General features: G+C 40.2%; 1 protein-coding gene across 12 annotated transcripts in view; it reads left to right on the top strand.

Moving 5' to 3' along the window:
- PHF20 (PHD finger protein 20) overlaps window positions 1–19198 on the top strand; it is a 69727-nt gene that overhangs the window by 39625 nt on the left and 10904 nt on the right. For 8 of the 12 annotated variants that reach the window (XM_074605298.1, XM_074605301.1, XM_074605295.1 and 5 more), the window contains 5 exons: window positions 3648–3827; window positions 7156–7254; window positions 9100–9261; window positions 11546–11715; window positions 17203–17302. In XM_074605298.1, coding sequence (XP_074461399.1) covers window positions 3648–3827; window positions 7156–7254; window positions 9100–9261; window positions 11546–11715; window positions 17203–17302 — 711 coding nt within the window. The remainder of the gene's footprint in view (window positions 1–3647; window positions 3828–7155; window positions 7255–9099; window positions 9262–11545; window positions 11716–17202; window positions 17303–19198) is intronic. The other 4 variants (XM_074605297.1, XM_074605293.1, XM_074605296.1 and 1 more) reach the window with 1 other exon arrangement.

Here is a 19198-nt window from a genome sequence, read left to right as displayed (position 1 = left end):
GGTCTGTATTTGTTAGTTTCTAAGATCCTTCACTGCTTCTGGATCAGCTCTTTATATGGAAGAGGATACTTTTCCCAGGCTTAGAGAAGGGAGGTCTGAAGAACTCTGTGGAAGAAGGATGTGGGCAGTTAATCAACAATCCTCATCAACTCCAGTATTTTATGAATGTATCTGCTGGTCTTAGTGGTATTTGGCATCATCTGAGCTAGAAATTAATCTGCTGGTGTTTAACTCCAACTGTTCACTGCCCTGGATGCCAGGAGGACTTTTGTGGTCTATTTGTAGAGAATCGTGTAATTCTCGTGATGATCAAAGATATTCTGGATCATAAAGGTATTAAAGCGTACTGATATCTGTTTTGATTTTTGAGTTGGTTGTAAGCAGGAACGTGTGGAAGTTGTAGCTGCTTTGCCACCTGTGTTCCACCTCAGGATATCCCTGTAAGACAGGTGTGGGTGTCCTCATGGGACCTGCATAGACAGCTTTAGGAAATGCATAGGAGTCTCCTGTGCACTTCCCAATAGGGCTCTCTATGAGCATAGTCCTGCTGTTCGCTAGAGACTTGTACTACAGTTGTCTTGTTGCCTGGTTGTCTCAGCAGAATGCTTACACGGACGAGTGACTTGCAGGAGGAGGTAGTTATAGCACTAACAAAAGTTGAGGGTGTTGTCTATGTAAACACGGTGTATTTAGGTGCTCTGTGTTGGCTTTTCTTGAAACTGCAAATCAGAAGTTCCTGTGATCGGGAGGAGGCAGGGGAGTAGGAATCCTTCTGGAGAGTGAAGGTTGGCTAAGGGAGTCAGGAGGATGAAAGCTCTGCAGGTGGTGCTAATGAAGAAAGTCTGACCTTGGCAAATGTGCAAGTTCTAAAGGCACATGGCTAAATACAAGTTCTTGGTTGTGGTTGGTTATGGTAAGTAATTGTTCTTTGTTCTTTTGGGAGTAATTTTGTGAATCGGCCTGTCTGAGTTACACTTGAAAATGTTGTATTGAGAAGGAACAGAACACTAAATGTGGAAGGCTTACAAGTTTGTGTCTTCATGGCGCAAATTTTAATGTTACTTTTCCAAAAGTTTAGGATAGCTTTCCAATTTTTTTAATCTCCTTATTAAATTTAGTCTAAACTCCTGCAGAGTGCACAAAGACTCATAGACCCTCTCAACTCTTCTGTCAGTGGAACAAACGGTGTTTCAAGACTTAACATGTTATTTTTTGATAACTATTTTTTGTCAGTTTTTGAAGAAAAATACATCCAGCATATGATAGAGTACTCTTGAACTCCCCCAAGATGGTGTTAACTGGTGGCTGAAAAATCTTACAGAGATGTATTAACCCTTATGTCTCATAAAAGATACGACATATTCTTGGCAAAAATCTCCTTAAACTTCAGTGTTGCAAAGCTAAAACAAAAAAAAAAAAAAGGACATGGACTACGATTTTGTTCCAGCAAGGGTCTGGGAACACAGATCTCAGTCCACAGGAATGTCACATGCCTTGTGCTCTTTGAAAGACTGGTGGGATCAAGGTGGCCTTGGAGGTTCTTCAAATGTTAATTCATGAAGTTGAGTTGAGCTTCTGGGAGTGGGAAAAGTTAAGACGCCTAAATGAAGGTTGTCTGGTTTGTATAGATTTTTTTTATTGTAATTTTGGGGTTCCCTGAGATGGTGTTCTGTAAATATTTTTGCAGCTTAATGCAGGAAGGTAGACAATTGGGAAAGTTCAAGAAAGGCTTGTTTTATATGACTTCTCACTCTGTACTGCTACAAACAGTTTGCATTTCAGAAAGTTTTTTAGGACACTAGTGTTCCCAAACAGGTTATGAAGTACCTCAATCTTATTTTTCAGCTACCATGTATCATGGGAAAAAGTTTTGTCTGTATGAACTGATGATGTCTAGTTCAACCCGCTAATCGTGGGAGTCCTCAGATGAGCAATTTCTGTTAGCAAGAATTCCTACAAGAACAGACCTGTATTTAAAAAAAAAAAACCAAAAAAAAAACCAAACAAAAAACAAAACAAAAACCCAGAACACACCCACACACCCACCCCCAAAAAACCCAAACCCAACAAAAAACCGCTCTTTATAGTTATTCCTGCAAGAGGAGAAGTTAGTCCTGTTGAAAATGGAAGGCCATACGCATACTGTGGTATCTTATCAAGGAGTATCTTCTGGTTTTGGTAATTCTTCATGGGCAAAACGTGCTGCTTTCTACAGTCTTGCTGCTCTTGAGGTATAGAAGTGGCCAGGGAAAGGCAACAGTGAGTTGCCTGACTAGACAAAAGGTGCCTTTGAGACAGTCTTGTGTGGAAATTTGGGGTTTGGTGTAATTTCTTTCTTCTCTCGTGGCCGTGAAGCACTGTGGCGGGTGACTAGAGGATAACCATTTGGTTACAGAAATAGTTACGAATGGCTCCTATTCTTAATTTTTTTTTTTTTAAGTTCTAATGCAACTTCCAAGTGAGAGGCCCAGGGAAAAAGTCATCTCATCACCTTCAGATTTCTGTATCTTGGAGCTTCGTTTGCCTGAAGAAATACACTTGATTCTGAAAGCTCCATAATGACATGTCTTAATGTGCCTTGTTATAGCTTCAACTTGAAATGTTGGTCAGGGCAGAGTACTTGATACCATTTCTTCTCCTAAGCTCTTTTGGACTGTCTTCCTTCTGTCTTCAGTCATTTTATGACTCACAGTACCTAACATTTAGTTAGAGGTTTCCCAGTGACAATCTGGCTGGCATGTAAGTCTTCAGACAAGAAGGAAGTTGCCTTTTGTGTCCGCTGAACTTTAGACACTTCTGAGGATAGAATTGGATGTTCTTGATGAAAGTCAGCAAGCTGTCACCTTGACTATGGGGGCTCATTGACCAAGGTGCTTGATGTCATACTCCAAAATGGCGATGTACTTGTCTCGTTCAGTCTGGTTGTCCTACATGCCATGCAGCCGTAGCTTTCATCAGCTTCACCTCTCTTTTTCCATGTCCAGGAGTCTTTCAGTAGGAGTTGCTAGCTGTAGTTAGGAAGATGAGAACTATTTAACCTGACTTAAATAGTAAATGGAATCTCAGATGAAGCCCTGTCTGTATCTCATGACTCCTGTGAATTTTAGGTAGTGATCCTGAATTCTTGCATCTCACTCAGTTGAAAACCTGGTGTTTCAGTGGTGTCTATTTAAAAAGCTCCCTTCCTTAGGTGTGCAGGTCTTCTCTATGCCACTTCTGTATACCTCATTACAAAGCATGCTTTAGAGAACAGACTGTGGTTCCTCTAATTAAATCAACAGGACCCCTTTTCTCTCAAAGGAAATAACAATAAAGATTACCTGAGCTGTATCTCTGCCAAACTGAACTGTTTTCTTTGCATCTTTCTTCAAAGCCACAGTATTTCTGGAAGAATAGAGCAAGAAAAAAAACAACAAAACACAACCAAAACCAAAAAACCCACAAAAACTAACAAGCCAACAAAAGCATTACGGGTTTTAGCCTTTAAATCAGGTTCTGTTTAAAAGCTTTTCCATGATCCACTCGTGAGTTGATCAGTGTGTCTGATCAGAAATGCTCCACATGGACTACCAGAGCTGCTGCTGGTGAAGTAGACTTAGATTTTGAAAGAATTTAAAGTTTGGACTTCATCTTTATTCTCTTTGTAGATGGTCCTCTACACATAGCCCTAAGGAGTACCCCATGTAGAGATGAAAAAATAGAAAAGAGAAGAACGTCAGCTCCTGTAAGTGCATTAAATAGTCACCGACATTCTGTTAGAGAACAAACCAAGAACCACATAGCGAGATCACTGCGGAAGCCTCAAGAAAAAAAAAAGGTTGAAAATGGTACGCCTCTTTAGTTTAACATGAAAAAGTTAAACTTGAAAAAGTCTTGGAAAAGTTTTAAGCCTTGTGCGGAACTGATAATATTGGTAGAAAGTATTCTGCATACCTTCTTTTAGAGAGTTTAATTGTTTATGAATGTACAGTGTAAAATGTAAGTGGTGTTTTTGTCATTGCTTCTTTGCAGTAGTTTCAAATGAAGATTCAGTATAGGGAATTTTACAAGTTTTCTTGCTGTATGCATTGGGGTTTATTATTCCCAGCCAATGTGTAATATTTTGGGGATGTGAAAAGTACTGAAGTATTTAATGGCATGAAAGGATTCTTGCTTATTTTTTGCTTGTTTGATACATGTGTCTTAATTCTATTCAACTCTTGGTTGTACAAAGCATTAAGTATTTTAAGTAATCCTAAACTTGTTGAGCTACCTAAACTTAATAAAGAAAAAAGGGGGGGGGGGGGCAGGATGACCTAATCTTTTCTTTTGTGTGGTTTTTATTTTTTAGTAGCATTTGACTGCTTCTGGTAGTCAGTAGTCCTTGCTGACATCTCTCAACAACTTTACTTCATGACTTTGTTCAGTAGTGTAGTGTAAGCCCTGTTTATACTGGAATCTGCTATAGTACATGTGGATAACAGCCATACAAGTGGCAGGGTACCTGTATGTGTATATACACACACGTATAAAAATAATACATATATTTAAATATTTTTTTATATATAAATGATTTCCAGCATACCTCTCGGTTTACTACATCACCACTCCCCTTCGGGCACGTGGTCAGAACTTGAGTCACGGTGATGAGGAAAATGCAAAAAAAATCTGTGCTTAGGCTATTGTGTCTGCGCCGGGTGTGATCTTTGTTCTGGAGATAGTCTTGGGAAGATCACCTTACTTGCCTGTCACTACATTGTTCTGTTGGTCGTAGTAGTCAGTCAGAACTTACCACCGCTGTTTATTCTTGGCCATCCTTTGCTGCCTTCCCTTGTTGGAAGGTCTCAGTGAGATCCGCTAGTGTCTCTTCGTTGGGCTGAGTCAGTTGGACGTTTCTTACTTGCGAGTATGGCACACAGAGTGGTGTAAACTTCCACGGTGGTGGTGGAGGATGTGACCAAGTACTTGGTCTTCATCAGTCTCTCTGCTGTCCAAGGAAATTGAGAGGGCTTAGGTGGTCTTACGTTTTTGCCCCTTTTTAAAAATGCAGTTGTGTTGTGATGAATTTTTAGGATTATATAAGGCAGTTTACCTTTCTCGTTGATCGTGTGAATCTATGAGGATGCTCCTAACCTAGGTAGCCTCCTTATCTGGTGGTTTTTTCAGTGAGAACTAGTTAGCCTTCAAGACTTCGAAGTACTTACAAGAAACAATGTGAGACAATGATTCTTCAGACGTGATTTTTTGGAAGGTCCCTTTTATAATACTCTTTACAGACTTATTATTTTTTTTTTAAGAAAAAATATCCTGCATTAACTGAGGCGTGCATTTAAGAAAGTAGCTGTATGCAGAAATTTGCAAATGCTTGGATTTTTTCAGATTTTTAAAAGACATACTGGCAAGCTCAAGGGGAAAAAGCGTGGAACAAAGTGACCATTTTTTTTAACATATTTATCACGGATATGTTGATAGTGGCTTGGCTGAAGTAGCATTCTTTGTGCTCTCAGTATCTTAAAACAAATCAGACAATCTGACCATGCAAATTTCAACTCCCAAATGAAAAGAGGTAAGATTTTCCTCTGTTGGCCTTATTCTCTCTTTGTCCTTATGGAAGAATAAAATGGCAGAACTTACTTGCATCGCTGTGTATGAGCAGGGAGAAGGAAATGGTACTGGAGGACTAGGAGAGGAAGACAAAAGAAAGTAAGGAGGAATTGGAAGCTCTGTGCTGAGACCTTAATATGAAACGAAACCCTCTTTCTTTTTTTTTTTTTTTTAAACCCACCCCCTCAACAAATGGTAACGGAGGGGAGGTTTTGTCCTTTGTGCTGCCAGTCGTATTGCCTTTGAAGGACATGTAATTGTTATGGCAGACTGCCATCCGTGTCAGCAGTTAACGTGGCTGCTGGCAATGCACAATTTTAGCAGCCATCACTAATGATGTGCCAGAAGAGGAACATAAGTGGCAAAACAGCAGGAGATGTTCAAGGGCTAAGAGGATGGGGAGACAGAGGGCAGACTCTCAGGAGGAGGAGCTAGTGATCATGTCTCCTGCGTGCTCATCACAGCTGGTAAAATGTGACTGAGATTTACAGCTTCTCAGTGAGCTGTTTGTACCATAAATACAGTTCACATCATGAACTGGGGAGTTTACTACTGGCGTGTATGGAAGAGGTTAACATAATACACTGGTATTGCTGGTTTGCTTCATGAATGGTTACAGACCAGCTAGGGTCCTTAAATGTTTTGTGCGGGAGAAGGTTTCTTACAGTATAGAGTGTCTTTAGGTGCTTATTCTGATATCAAGAATGAGAAATTGAAACAGGTTTCTAAATGGGATGGTAAGTGGCTTAATCAGCTATGTACTCTGGGAGCAGAGCCCTTTTGAGATGCAGGGCATCCTTCCGTAATAGATTTTGTGATTGCACCTATAGTCTTGTCTGAGTAAGGATAATTTACCTCAGGAACTGCATAGGAGTCTAGAAAACCTGCTGCAGAGACCTAAATCTGAAAGACAGGACTGTAAACAAATGCTAGGATATGGAAAACAAGGGTTGGTACATGTTACCTTGCCGTGGGGTTGTACTTCATGGGAGGTGCTCTGGAAGCACGCTTTGAGGATGGACTTGATATCGCCTAATAATTCAAAAACTATGGTGGGGTTTTATTCCCTTAAAGATAGGATGGAGAACGGGTGGCTAGAGAATAGCAGTTAAAGCCAATTGAAACAGTTGTTACTCCATTTTCAATGAAAACAAAACATTTGACTGAGGAACTGTACTAGAGTTTGGGGGCTTGTGGTTTTGTTCTTGTCAGATGTCTGTCACAATACTATTGAAATGTTCAGCCATAATAATTTAGAAAATGGATATAACAAATCCCCCCAGTATTTTCTTTTTTAATAATTTCTAAAGCGGGTAAGTAGCAAATAGGCATTGGTGTACAGTTGGTTTCTCCCACATGCTATTGTAATTTTATTATGGGACAATAAAATTAGGACTTAAACCATTCCAATTATGAGAGCTGGGGATTCTTACAAGTAAGTTTTCTTATTGTTTTTTACAGTGAACTGGCTCTTATCGTTCAAAGAAAATGTGGAGGTCTTTAAGAAAATTAATTAGTAGAATAAATGTGTATATATCTTAAAAATTAAGTTGGAATGTTGTCTAATTTCAGCTGCTAAAGAACATGAGAAGAACAAAGAAAGAAAATCCAGAGACTGTGGAAGGTCCAAGTCAAAGAAAAAGAAAAAAAAGAAAAAGAGAACTCAGTGTGGTAAAGCTCTTTTTTCTTCTGTAGAGGAGAATGGCTTCGTTACTAGGTTTTGCTTGTTACCCAGTTCCATTCTCTTAAGAGTGGGTGTTGCACATAAGGCTGCTTTTTTTCATTAATCTGTTAGTTCTGATTTTATTAAGTGGTTAATATTAAATTGTGACTGGCAAGATAACTTATTTCCTGGTTGAGGTGCGCCAATCTTTCAGTCTAGCTTTTCGTTAGGAAGTGTACTTGTATGCAAGTTTTACCCAGTTACAGAGGCCACGGGTCCCCTTGATTTGTTACCAAGTTCCCCATGTACCAGATGTTCTCAGTTGTATGAGTTAGTTTTGGGGCTCCTGTATGAACAATGAAGACTGGAAATCTTGATGGGTCCTCTTTTTCTGCCGTTAACTTCGTATCTTACCTCTTCAGTTAGCATGGCATTTTAGAGGCTGTGACATTGAGCTCTATTCAACCTGTCGCATCCTAAATTTTTTTCCTAAAGGATAAATCTCTCTTCTCCTGAGGAGGTAAAGTAAAAGCCTGATTTAAAGTCTATACCTCATGCTGTGTCCCTCTCTTATGTCTCATAACTGCTATCCCACATACTTTAATGGGGTTGTAGGAGGAATATGTTGTCTTTGTTGACTTCATCTACAGAGGCTGGACAATGCTTTCCTCGGGCCGCTTTCCACTTTGAACTGCTATGTAGGCCCAGGTGTTATGGGTGATAGGACTCTTCGCTTCTAAAAATCGCAGTTGATTCTGAAAGATTTCTCTAGTGAAACGGTTACAGATCAAGCATGGCAGCTTTTTCTGCCATTGGCGGATGTCTAGGGTCATTAATGCAGCACACTGCAATCTGGCACGCGTAATTTGTTAAACTAGAGCTCCTTACGGAGGAGTTCCTGAGACGGGGGAAGAAATTACCTTCCCTTTTCGTTTGCTGTCACGAAGAGACAGGGCAAGCTGTCATGAGAGAGTAGAGGGGAAGAAAGTACCACAGGCAGACTGACTCAGAATTGCACTGAAATAAGTAATTTTAGTGAGTTTCTGATTATGTGGTGCCCCCAAATATAATGGATAATATGTAAAGTATAATTTGTAAACTTATATACTGGTTGAACAAATAGTACCTGCAAACTGCTTGTCCGTCTGCTCTTGGGTTTTAAAACGTTGCTTGCCTTATTTTTGATGTTACCCTTGTGGTTCTTCAAAGTCCAGGAACTTTGAAGGTTTCTCCAGATAACTGGTTGGAGGGTACCGCTTGCAACTGCAGAGCGCCTCGATTTATATACGGTGGGGGATGTGATGAGTGGGTACTTCATAGAGTTCTAGGCGTCTTCTCCACATGTTCCCGACTGAGGCTTTTCTTTTCCACCCAGGCGTCCTGTTCCATGCATACTCTTCTCCAGACATGCTTTCTGTCCGCTTTGTAGTCTGTTGAGATGAGGGAATGTGTGCAGCCATGGGAATGACAGTGGGGTGCGAGGGAGAGGTCTCCAGCTAGCAGTGCTCATGTAGAAGGGCCTGGAATGCAAAAGCCTTTGTAGACATATTCACCCTGAAGAACAGTTAGGTTTAAGTAATCAGTTTTTTCAGCCTTCCTCACTTATGTCAGCAGTGAAGGATGACTAAGCCGCGTAAGAATTTCCTGGTTCAGACGATAACTTTCTTGCCCCCAGAAAGCTTGCAAATCTTTCAGCAGCAGGAGCATAGTGGAGTCCTAGAGTCCCCACGTACTGAAGTGGGAAGCGTCGCAGTGAATTATGCCTGCCTGTTGTGGGCATTCATGGTGCCGGGTTTTATTTCTATTAACTTAACCACAGATTTCTAATAATAGCCCTTCTTACAATTTTACAGAATACTCTGGCAGTGAAGAAAATACAGATGTTTCACAGGAGCTTTCTCCTGAAAAATCAGTTGTCACAAAATGTCTTTCTTCAAATAAATCATCTGCCCACCCAAGCACGTTGCTACACTGCTCTAATTCTGGACAGCACAGAGGAAGATCAAAAACAAATGGTAAGATGACTCTCCTCTATGGTTTGCTGATTCTGTCTTTCATTACCAGTACATGTGCGAGCTGCACTAATACACACTAAAGCTGGTACTCATGATGTAAATTTGGCTGCTCTTATGCGTAACTCTGTGCGTGTTTCCTTTCCCCTGCCTGAAGAAGCTGAACAAGTTCACTTGCCAGGGCTCAATGTTGCTGCTTTTTGCTTTGACTTCACCTTCACAGAAGCTTTAAGACCGTTGCCCATGTTTCAGAACTCAAACTGATTTTTGCGCCTTTTTGCAGCACTGTATTAACTCTATAATAACAATGCTCAGACTTCAGTAATTCAAATTTTCATATTTCCAAAGGTTTTTACAAAGTAATAACTCATTCAGAGTTAAAAATAGATGCTGTGCAAGTTTTACACAAGTGTGTGTGTTTTGTTTGAGACCACTGATGTCGGTTAGATGTAGTTACATAGAGTATGATACATGCTTATAATGACTTTCTGAGCTTCATAATGATGAGAAGCTCTTGGGTAGCTATTTATTAGTGTCTTCATAGTACTTCATAAACAGCTCATAATGTGGCTGCTGTGAGCCAGCTTTCATAATTTTTAATATCTTGGTCCATCCTTGCTATTTACTGTGACAAGCTGGTACAATAAAAAAGGAAGACAAACATTTTGATCTTTCAGTTGTTATTAAAGCTCACAAATTTGAAGGAAATGGGAAATGTATGACAGCTTGATTACATACAGAAACCTCAAATTCCCTGTTGTACAGATACACTGTTGGTGACCGTTTGATTATTTTTTTTCACACAACTTTTATTGTTTGGTATTAGGTAAAAGGTAAAAATTAACTTCAGTTAATTCCACTATGTGCAGCAAAGAGGAAACATTAATAACTACTGAAGCACAGATGGTGATAATGTTTTAAAACGTGTTCTGCAAGTCTCATCAGCTGTGTTTTTGGGGCATATTGACCATAGAACACAATGGCAGTTTAGTAACTCGGCTACCAGTTGCTGAGACTTCTTTTGATCAGTTCACAGATACTGAAAGTGGTGAAAAGTATTGAAAACAGGTTTATTTCATTCGTTACACAATTGCTTTGCTGCTTTTTGCATCTGCAGAACTTGTACTAACAATAAAAGCCATGCCAGATAAATAAGATCTGGTGTAAGTAAAACTACTTTTTGTGTAGAGCGAAAGTGCAGCGAGCATAACCTGTCGCTTCCAGAGTACTTCAGGGAAGAGTGTCCTATCTCAGAGGTGGAAAGAACTTTTCAAACATGAAAAATAGCTAATGCATTGGGTTCTCAGCCCCTTACATGTGAGAACAGATGTCTTTCCAAAAGATCCAGTTTATACCACAGACTGGCTTTTCTATTTCTACAGTCTTGTGTTAGGCACTAAGTGATCAAACTACTTCTTCCCAATACAGGTGAGAGACCGCAGTCTACTTGAGTGACTAAAATTTACATTCCACTCTCCTCCAGCTCATTAGAGTATTTCCCAAATAGTTAAAATCCTTATCTTCTCCCTCTGACGTTATAAATCTATCTCAAGGAAGCTGTAGACATTGCGTTAATGTTACTGAGCTAAGTATCTCAATTTAGCGTGTTGTGAAACGAAGACTTTCTTGGCAGTTTTAATCAATCCACAGCGATGCACTGATGCTTTAAGTAGCACGGGAGCATTCTTAAAGAATACCTGGGGCAGCACACTGCCCCTGAACTGGTAAATGTGTCCTTGACAGCAGGCTAAATGAAAATAATCTCTTCTGAAGCAGGATTAAATTCTGTGGTAGACTCTGAATGTTCCTCTAATGGAGATGTTACTTTGTGAGATCGACTGCTTTGTAAGACAGAACCTGCTTATCTCTTTTGTGAGCTCTACACTTAAAGTACCAAGTCACAATTATACAAATTGCAAAACCTAGTATGTATCCTACTTGAATTTATAAATCTGGGTTTGTTTATTGTACGTACTTGTCTAAAGAGACTTTGTGCCTTTGGTTTGAGGCACTGTGTGTTGACAGTACAATTTTAAAGACAGAACCTGTTAAGCTGGAATATTTTGAAGGAGCTATTAATGAGAATATAAAACTTCATTATGTAGTAACCTTCAATGAACTTACTGTTTATTGAAGGTCACTGCCTAACGTAGTAACATTGGACGTTCCTTCAATTACACGGTGAACTCATGCTTTTAGAAATGTACGTCTGTGTACTTGGGATGAAATCTTGAGAGCTATTTGACCTCTTTGTAATAACTTGGGATTTTATCTACTTTTTGCACAGAGGATGACACCCTGAGTGAGTCATCTATGGATAGCTTGCTTTGGAGTGATGATGACTGCAGTCAGGATGTTGATGTAACCACAAACCCTGATGAAGAAGTTGAAGAAAGCGATTTTGAGATCGTTCGGTGTGTTTGTGAAATAAAAGAAGAAAATGACTTCATGATTCAGGTATGAAGTGGAGGTTAAACGCACATTTTGGTGAATACAACGGAAGGTGTGAGCTATTGTAGAAATATGTGCAGGTACGTTCTGTATATGAAATGATCTATTGTTGTCATAAAACTCTTTCAGGTAGCCTGTCAGGGTGAGCGGCTGCTATGATAGGTGGAAAACTGCCTTCTGATACAGTTGGGTTTTTTTGATTGAAGGAAAGTGGAAGAAGAGGGACGGTTCTATACAAGCTGTTAAGGATTTGCTTGTCACCTGCAGTTTTGCATTTTTCTAAAAATTAGAGCACTTCCTAGTTTTAGAGAATACGTATTTAAAATCAGTGGCTTTTTATCTGGCTCTTTTGTTTCCCCCTGGTTCTGAGCATGTTCAGAATGTTGCCATGGGATGGTGGTGCTCTTCCACTTCACTGCACTGGGAAGAAGCGTGGCTTAACCATACGATCCTTTAGATAGGATGAACAAAAAAATCATTACTTGAGTCTTTTGTTTTGAAGGAGAGCTGCATTCGTCCATTCCGCAGCTTTTTCTGTAGCTTGTGAATTCAGAGTTTCTAATTTGTGTAAGGCCATCTGTTTGTTCTCCTTATGTGTGCTCTTGTTAAACCAACTTTACAGAAAACTGTTTCCAGCTAGAGCAATGTCTATTATCTGTCCTGCTTAAAACTGATGATAAAAGCTGCTTTGGAACTACTTACTGAGGTGTTTGTAAATTATCAGGAAACCATTCCCCACATAGCTGCTCTGAGCCATTCCATCCAGTTTCCTATTCATTTCAAATAGTTAGGTCAAACATATCGTATAAAAAATGTCAGCATTTTTTGCTCTATTTCATTTTGCCACCGCTTCTTACGCGAGCTCCCTGTCCCCTTTGGTAATTCCCCCGAAGTCTTAGAAGATGCATATGCAGGGGCTTAAGTGTGTGATGCTCTTGAACCGAGATCACGAGCTTTTCATAGTTGTCTTTTTGAAGAAATTAGGGTTTCTTTATTTTGTTCTTCGGGAGGCTCCCACCCTTCCTATCTAGATAACTTTTTGCTTGTTGTGGGGAAGACAAGTTCAAAGTACAGTAGAATAGCTTGGCATCTGTGCTCATTGCGAGTTTTAAGGTAATCATTGCGTTCTGTTGGGTGGTTTTCACTTGTGAAAGGATATGGCGTGACACTGACTGCAGAAATGTTTTTCTGGCACGCGAAGCTCACCCCCATCTGCAGCTTTTGGATTCGCTTTCCCAAGCATTCTGTTGGTAACTTTGGGGAGGTTTGAATCCCACTTTATGGGACCCCTTACTGGGACAGTTTCTGGCATGTTACTGGGAACTGCATTTCTCTTTTGCTGTTTGGAACTAAGAGGAAGGACAGAAGCTGAGCTGTAGTACCTCACAGCCGCTGTGTGGTTTTTGGTGGACTTTATTGCTTGAATGGAGGCAGAAACCTGCTAAGGAGAAGATGGAGTGCACTGTTTAAATTGTAGTGTGAAGAATTCTTGGCTTCTACAGCAGGACAGTTGGAACATCTTTTTTGCTCTGAACATCGACAACCTAATTTCAAAAATTGTTAATAGGGCTAGCTAACGCAGCTAAGTTTGGTATTTTTTTGTCCTCAGTGGTCGAGTTTAAGAGCTAACTTTGGGGGGTAGTTTTCTTTGGCCTTCCATGCTACTTTATAGAGATTTGCTCTGGAAGGTAGGACATTTTTTCTCCTATTGCTGAGTTCATTTTGATGTACGCCTTTGTATTGGTGTTGGATCCTGACAACCTAGGGCAAAAGATTCTATGTCCGTTAGTAGGAAAGGGTGCAGTGATGGGCAGTGGGCAAAATCAGATAAATAGCGTCTGAGTGTATAGGAGGAAAAGGAGTCTCATGGTTGGGAATAAAGGGGGCTGGCTGCCTTCCGAGGAGATGACTCAATGGAAAATACAGAGATATATTTCTGGCAAAAGTAAGCCCAGCACTAGCCTGTGATTGCAGAATGCGGAGAACTGTCAGCTACCTCAGGACACGGGCTATGAATAGCTTTCACCTAAGGTTTCGCAGGCTGCTCCTGAGATCGATTTTCTAGGTTGGACTAGTTTGTGGGGTTTTCGAGTGTATTGCAAGGTTTTAAACACATTAGCTGTGTTCTAAAAGAATTGTCTAGGGGAGCAGGTTATTCCCTCTGGAAAAGAGGCGCAGATCAACAGCGTGGTGAGTACCTGCATTTGTTACGGGGATTGATGCAAGCGGAATAGGGGAGCAAGGAGCTGGTAACAAGTTTTCGTGGGGCTAGGGTAGGCGGATGGTTTGCTTAAGGTACCAAATGTTGTGCTCCCCATACCTTTCTGTCAGCCTGTAGTTTTTGGGAAAATGTTTTGAACAGTCTGGTCTTCTGTTGTTGATGTAGAAATGCCCGAGTTAGCTCTTTTAAGTATAGAGCATTAAAATCAAGCAGAGGTGCTGTTATACAACTATAGAATTATGACGAGGGAAACCTATTTTCAGCTTTTCAGGGGTGTAGTGCTGAGATTGACACTTCCCTTTGACTTTATAGAGTGAGAATCCTGTGTAGTTGTAAGAAGGAAAGACTTCTTCCCTATTTCCTACTTAAACTTTAATTAGATACTTCGAAACTGAAATTTGGAAGTGTATGCCCTAGAGAACTTGCATTTAGACTTGTCTGTCCTCTCTTCCTGAAGATACGTATTTTTGTGCGGTGTGGGGATTTTTAGAAGAATATTACCATTCTTTGTACTTCTCTCCATTGGGATGTTTATTCTGCCCCTGCTTATTACTCTGAGATCTGACGGAAATATGCTGGCACTTGGGGTGTTTGCTTGAGCGTGTGCCTGTGTGCCAAGCTGCCTTGACCTGGTATCAAAATGAGGAGCTAGGGCAGTTTCTCCATGCACGTGACTGGAGGTTCATTCCTCCCAGGATACGTACATGGGGCCTTCTTACACGAGGGAGAATGGTAAGTAATTTTCTCTTTGAACTGCACTCATTTCCACGGATGTGCCAAATCCAGAAATAATGAGGGGAAAAAAGGTTAATTTTAAATGCAAGCAACACCTTTATTTTTCCTGAAAGATTGGGGGCTGTTAAGGTTTAATGAAACTCTTACATAGTTAAACCAAGAGTTTGTTCCATTTAGGTCTTTAATAATAAAACCCCCAAAACTTCAGCTTAGAGGTTTTGCGAAAAAACTCTTCCTTAATCTTGAACTTGCCTCAAATTGTGTCAAGCAATTTGTGCATAAAGAATACCATTCGTTACACCGGGATACAGAAATACGGTTTTGCGTTTAAAGTAACTACCTGCCTCAGTTAGTAGAAGTTAAAATTGGAGAAAGCATAAAAAATAGGGTATCACTGGCCAATGCTGTTTCATCCCAGTCTCTATAACGTTGCAATGAGGTTACTAGATTTCATTTATTGAGCCTCTGTGAAGTCGTAGCGTAGCATTGCCGTGTTCTGCTTCTGAAGGCACGGCACTCCCTTCTTGGGGTAAGGGTTGGGCCCAAATAAGTCCAGACAAGATGTCATTGTCCCTTTCTTTTGTTTTTTTTTAATACCTAAATGTTGGTGAGTTTGTGTGACGTTGAGAGTTTTGGGGCTGGATTTGGTGGCCTTGGAGGCGATGGATGGAAATGGACTTGGGATATTTGTGTTCTGGTAGATGAAAAGCTGCTTTAAATACATGTCCATGGGGTTCAGTTATTTCCTTTGCACTTGAACTTTGATTTAAATGTTATTGCACAACTGGGCGTGTTTTTCCTCTTCAAAATCTCTTCCTTGGCTTGCTTTGCATCTCCCTGCTGCTGCCTGGGCAGGGGTAGCTTCTGTGTAGCGTGTGTCCAGAGCAATAGCCTGTAGCCTGGCCAGCCAGGCTGTGAAGTAGAACGTGCCAGATAAAAGGAAGGACCTATGCCCTGATGGGGTGGATATCTGAATATCAGTTGAGTAAAATAAAAAAAGTCGGGATGCTTCGTTAGTGTTCTGGGGAAATTTGCCTGGAAAATCACTGAGTGTAGCTCTGTGCCATATGGCGTTATTTATAGGATGCAAGTGTAACTAGGTCCAGGAGCTCCCTTATTTTTAGCGTGCAGTCTGCTTTTCTTATCTGTCGTCTTTGTGTTAGGACACCTTTTTCTGTCACTTACTAATCATCTTTGTGAAAGGAGGATGGTCTCTCAGCCTTCTTTGAAAACATTCCCTTATTGCTTGAGGGCTGTTTACCTGTTTTGTAAGGCAAAAACATGGTTAGTCCCATCTTTCAGAAACCTCTTTCTCTCTAACCTTGTCTGTTCTGTGTTCCCAGTGCCGCTGTTTCCTCCACACCTAGACCACTAATTTAATACAATGATGTATTCAAAAATTGTGGTCCCTTTCTGTCTCCCTTACCTTGAGGAAAGGCAGCAGATTAATAAGAGCGCTAATAAAAGCGGTGCAAGTGTTCAACACGGATGAGGTGTTATATTAAGTTGGCATCTTGTAGGTCAGTGAAGAGCAGCATCTAAGATGGCTTGCGGTTGCCGTTTGTGTTTGGTTTAGTGCATTTTGAAAACCTTTGCTGATATTGAGGAGATCGCTGCATAAAGCTTTTGCTTGTGCTCTGAGAGAGAAGGGTTACGACCTCTTGTCTCGCTGCTCGTGGAAACAGTAATGCTGAACTGACACCACGGTTTCAAATCAAAATCGTCTTAACATTCCTGCGTGGGGTTTGTCCCATGTTTCAGTGGTCTTTAGGCTACCGTTGCAGTTTTGTCTGCTTGTTAAAGTGTGGGTGTGAGGAAAGCGACTGAAACAGAACAGGTGGATATACTTTTTCCTACTGTAAAACTGTATGCCTTTATGTACAGTGATTGCATTTGAAATAGCATAATTGCACTAAAAAACAGGACCAAATTATATTCAGTCTTTGCCAGTATGATTGCTCATGCTCAGAAGGATGTCACAAGTTTTTAGAGCTAGTACAACTGCATCTGCACCTTAGTTTTATATTAACGGAGCTACCTTTGAAATAGATAAAATGGTAGACACACAAGTGTCAGGAGAGTGTAGTATTGGCTAGTCCTATGTGACGGAAATAGCCCTTGGATTTTATAACTGAATGTGATGAACTGTTTGATGGGGAAACCTCTTCATTCAGAAAACTTCATACATTTTGCTAAAGAAAGCTTGATTGCATACTGTTTTCTGTCCTGATTATGTGTGCATGTGTCTCATTAAAGATTTTCTTCTCCAGAGGGAACATTTTTGCACCGTTCAAGTGCTTCCACTTTGTCATTGTCATTCTCCAGTAATCCATGTGAAAAATGTGTGGGAAGGCTTCAAATTCTATTGTAGTCTGATTCTTTAATGTGTTTGCTTGTAGCTGGAAGAGGGGGGTGGACATTAATAATACACCTTTTTGTCTTAAAATATGTAGATGATGTGTCTCTTAATTGAGATAATCTTATTGAGCTCCTGTAGGCTTCACTTCTGTTGATGTGCACTTCTTGACTTTAAACAGTGTGAAGAGTGTCTGTGCTGGCAGCATGGAGTCTGTATGGGTTTACTGGAAGATAATGTACCTGAGAAATATACCTGCTATATTTGCCAAGATCCTCCAGGTACAGAAACTTAAGGTTACAGAGCCTTCTTCTATATGTAGTAACTTTATTAGTTTTTATGTGTATATATTGCAAAGATTAAACTTTTTTTTCCCCCCCGTAGCTGTGTCTGTCATTATAGGTGATTGAGTTCAGTTATAGATACAGAAAGATTAATTTATGTGAATGTACGTGAGCCAATATTGCGGAATTACAGCTGGACAGGAATGGAAATTAATGTTTTCACCCCGATGACCATCTGTCACTTATGTATCAGTAATAAGGATTGTACTGTCTCGGTACGGAAAATGAATTTAGAAGCACTTGGGAAACTTAAGCAAAGACTCTCCACGGGCACGTCTTCCGGGATGTGACTGCAGCTTTCCTCCAGCATCACCAGGCTTATGCATTCTTTAAAATAAGTCAGCCAGAGGCTTGCTGCTTCACAACCGCTGCGACGTGCTAGTGCTTGTTACGGGAAGGCACTTGGAATCCATGTGGATGAATACAAATATAAATTATCATGGGTAATGCAGACGGAGTTGATTAAGCAATATGTTCTCTACTCCTAACTATGTATTTAAAATGTCTCAGTCCATCTTACGTAGCAGGTAAAATTACACTTATGTGGATCTTTTCTGACATTTTACTCTGAATTGTAAAGTCTTGCTGAATGTGGAAACGGGTGAGGTGCGGGCTTGAGGCCGTTTCCATAAATTATGAGAAAATGGGATCTCTGTTTGCCCGATCACAAGACCACAATTTTTGGTTTATATACATATTTGGATTGTGATCTCTGCTTTTTTTTGGCTGTTTAAAACTCCCGACTCTTTCATAGCCTACCTCACTGGCTTGTGTAGTTCGCACACCGATGTTGTTTGTACTCGTAGCAAGGAAGACACGCTATGCCTGCATTCTGTTATCTAAGTAGTAGAATAGCTTTAACATTTAAGTTTTTTTTACAGTATCTTGCATCCAGATTTAAACCCTCTGTTTTCAAAATATTTTGCTTTGATTTGTGTCAATTTGAATTGGTTTTAAATGTACCTAAAGAACACACTCAAACCGAAGTTTTGCCATCACAGTTGAACTATTTGTATTTAGTAAAATCTTTATCAGAATGCTTTTTGGTAGAAAACTGATTACAACTAACACTTCCTTTGTTTAATTAGTTTAATAACTTTTACAAACTATTGCTTTGAAGATCCTGAAACTTTTTTTTTATTTGGGTTTAATTTTTACCTCTGTCTTGGAAAACATATCCAACGTTTTGACTGCAAAAGTGGCTAACCAATTTCAGTGAATCTGCTGTTGGCTTGAAATGGGATAAATAGACTTCATGAATCTGCAGAGAAGTTGCATTTAAAACTGGGCGCAGCCATTCAGCAAACTCTTATTTAGGAGCTTTCCCGAGTTTAGTGCTGGGACTTGTAACAGCACCGTTCATACTATTGGGAACAGAAGCAAGTTTAGCGTAATCTTGCTTTAAAAACTGTACCAACTCTCACTTTAGACTTTTTTTTTTTGTCAAGTGAGATTTTTAAGAGATTTGTTAACATTTAATCTTGCTTAAATATTATCAAGATACTTAGGATGTGACAGACTGGTTCAAGCCATAGAAAGCACGCACTGTTGGATTGTCTCGTGTCTTCTCTTCAGCTCACGCACCTAGAAAGAGAGCGCTGCTTGTGCCTGGGTGCACCGCAAAGTAACGCTTCAGCTGGAGAATCGCAGTGTCGTGCAGATGCCAAATGGAGTTACAAAACTCAAGATTTTACTCTTGTGGACTGAACTTCATTTTCTGTCACAGATGGTTAGCTTCTCTAATGCAAAAATAAATGCATGGGGGGTTAAACGGGTACGTCAGGAATGTCTCCAAAAATGGTTCTGGCCACACCTAGAAGATCTCTTGCTTGA

This window comes from Larus michahellis, chromosome 12, assembly GCF_964199755.1.
Source record: "Larus michahellis chromosome 12, bLarMic1.1, whole genome shotgun sequence".
NCBI lineage: Eukaryota > Metazoa > Chordata > Aves > Charadriiformes > Laridae > Larus > Larus michahellis.
This window is presented reverse-complemented; position numbering and strand designations above follow the sequence as displayed.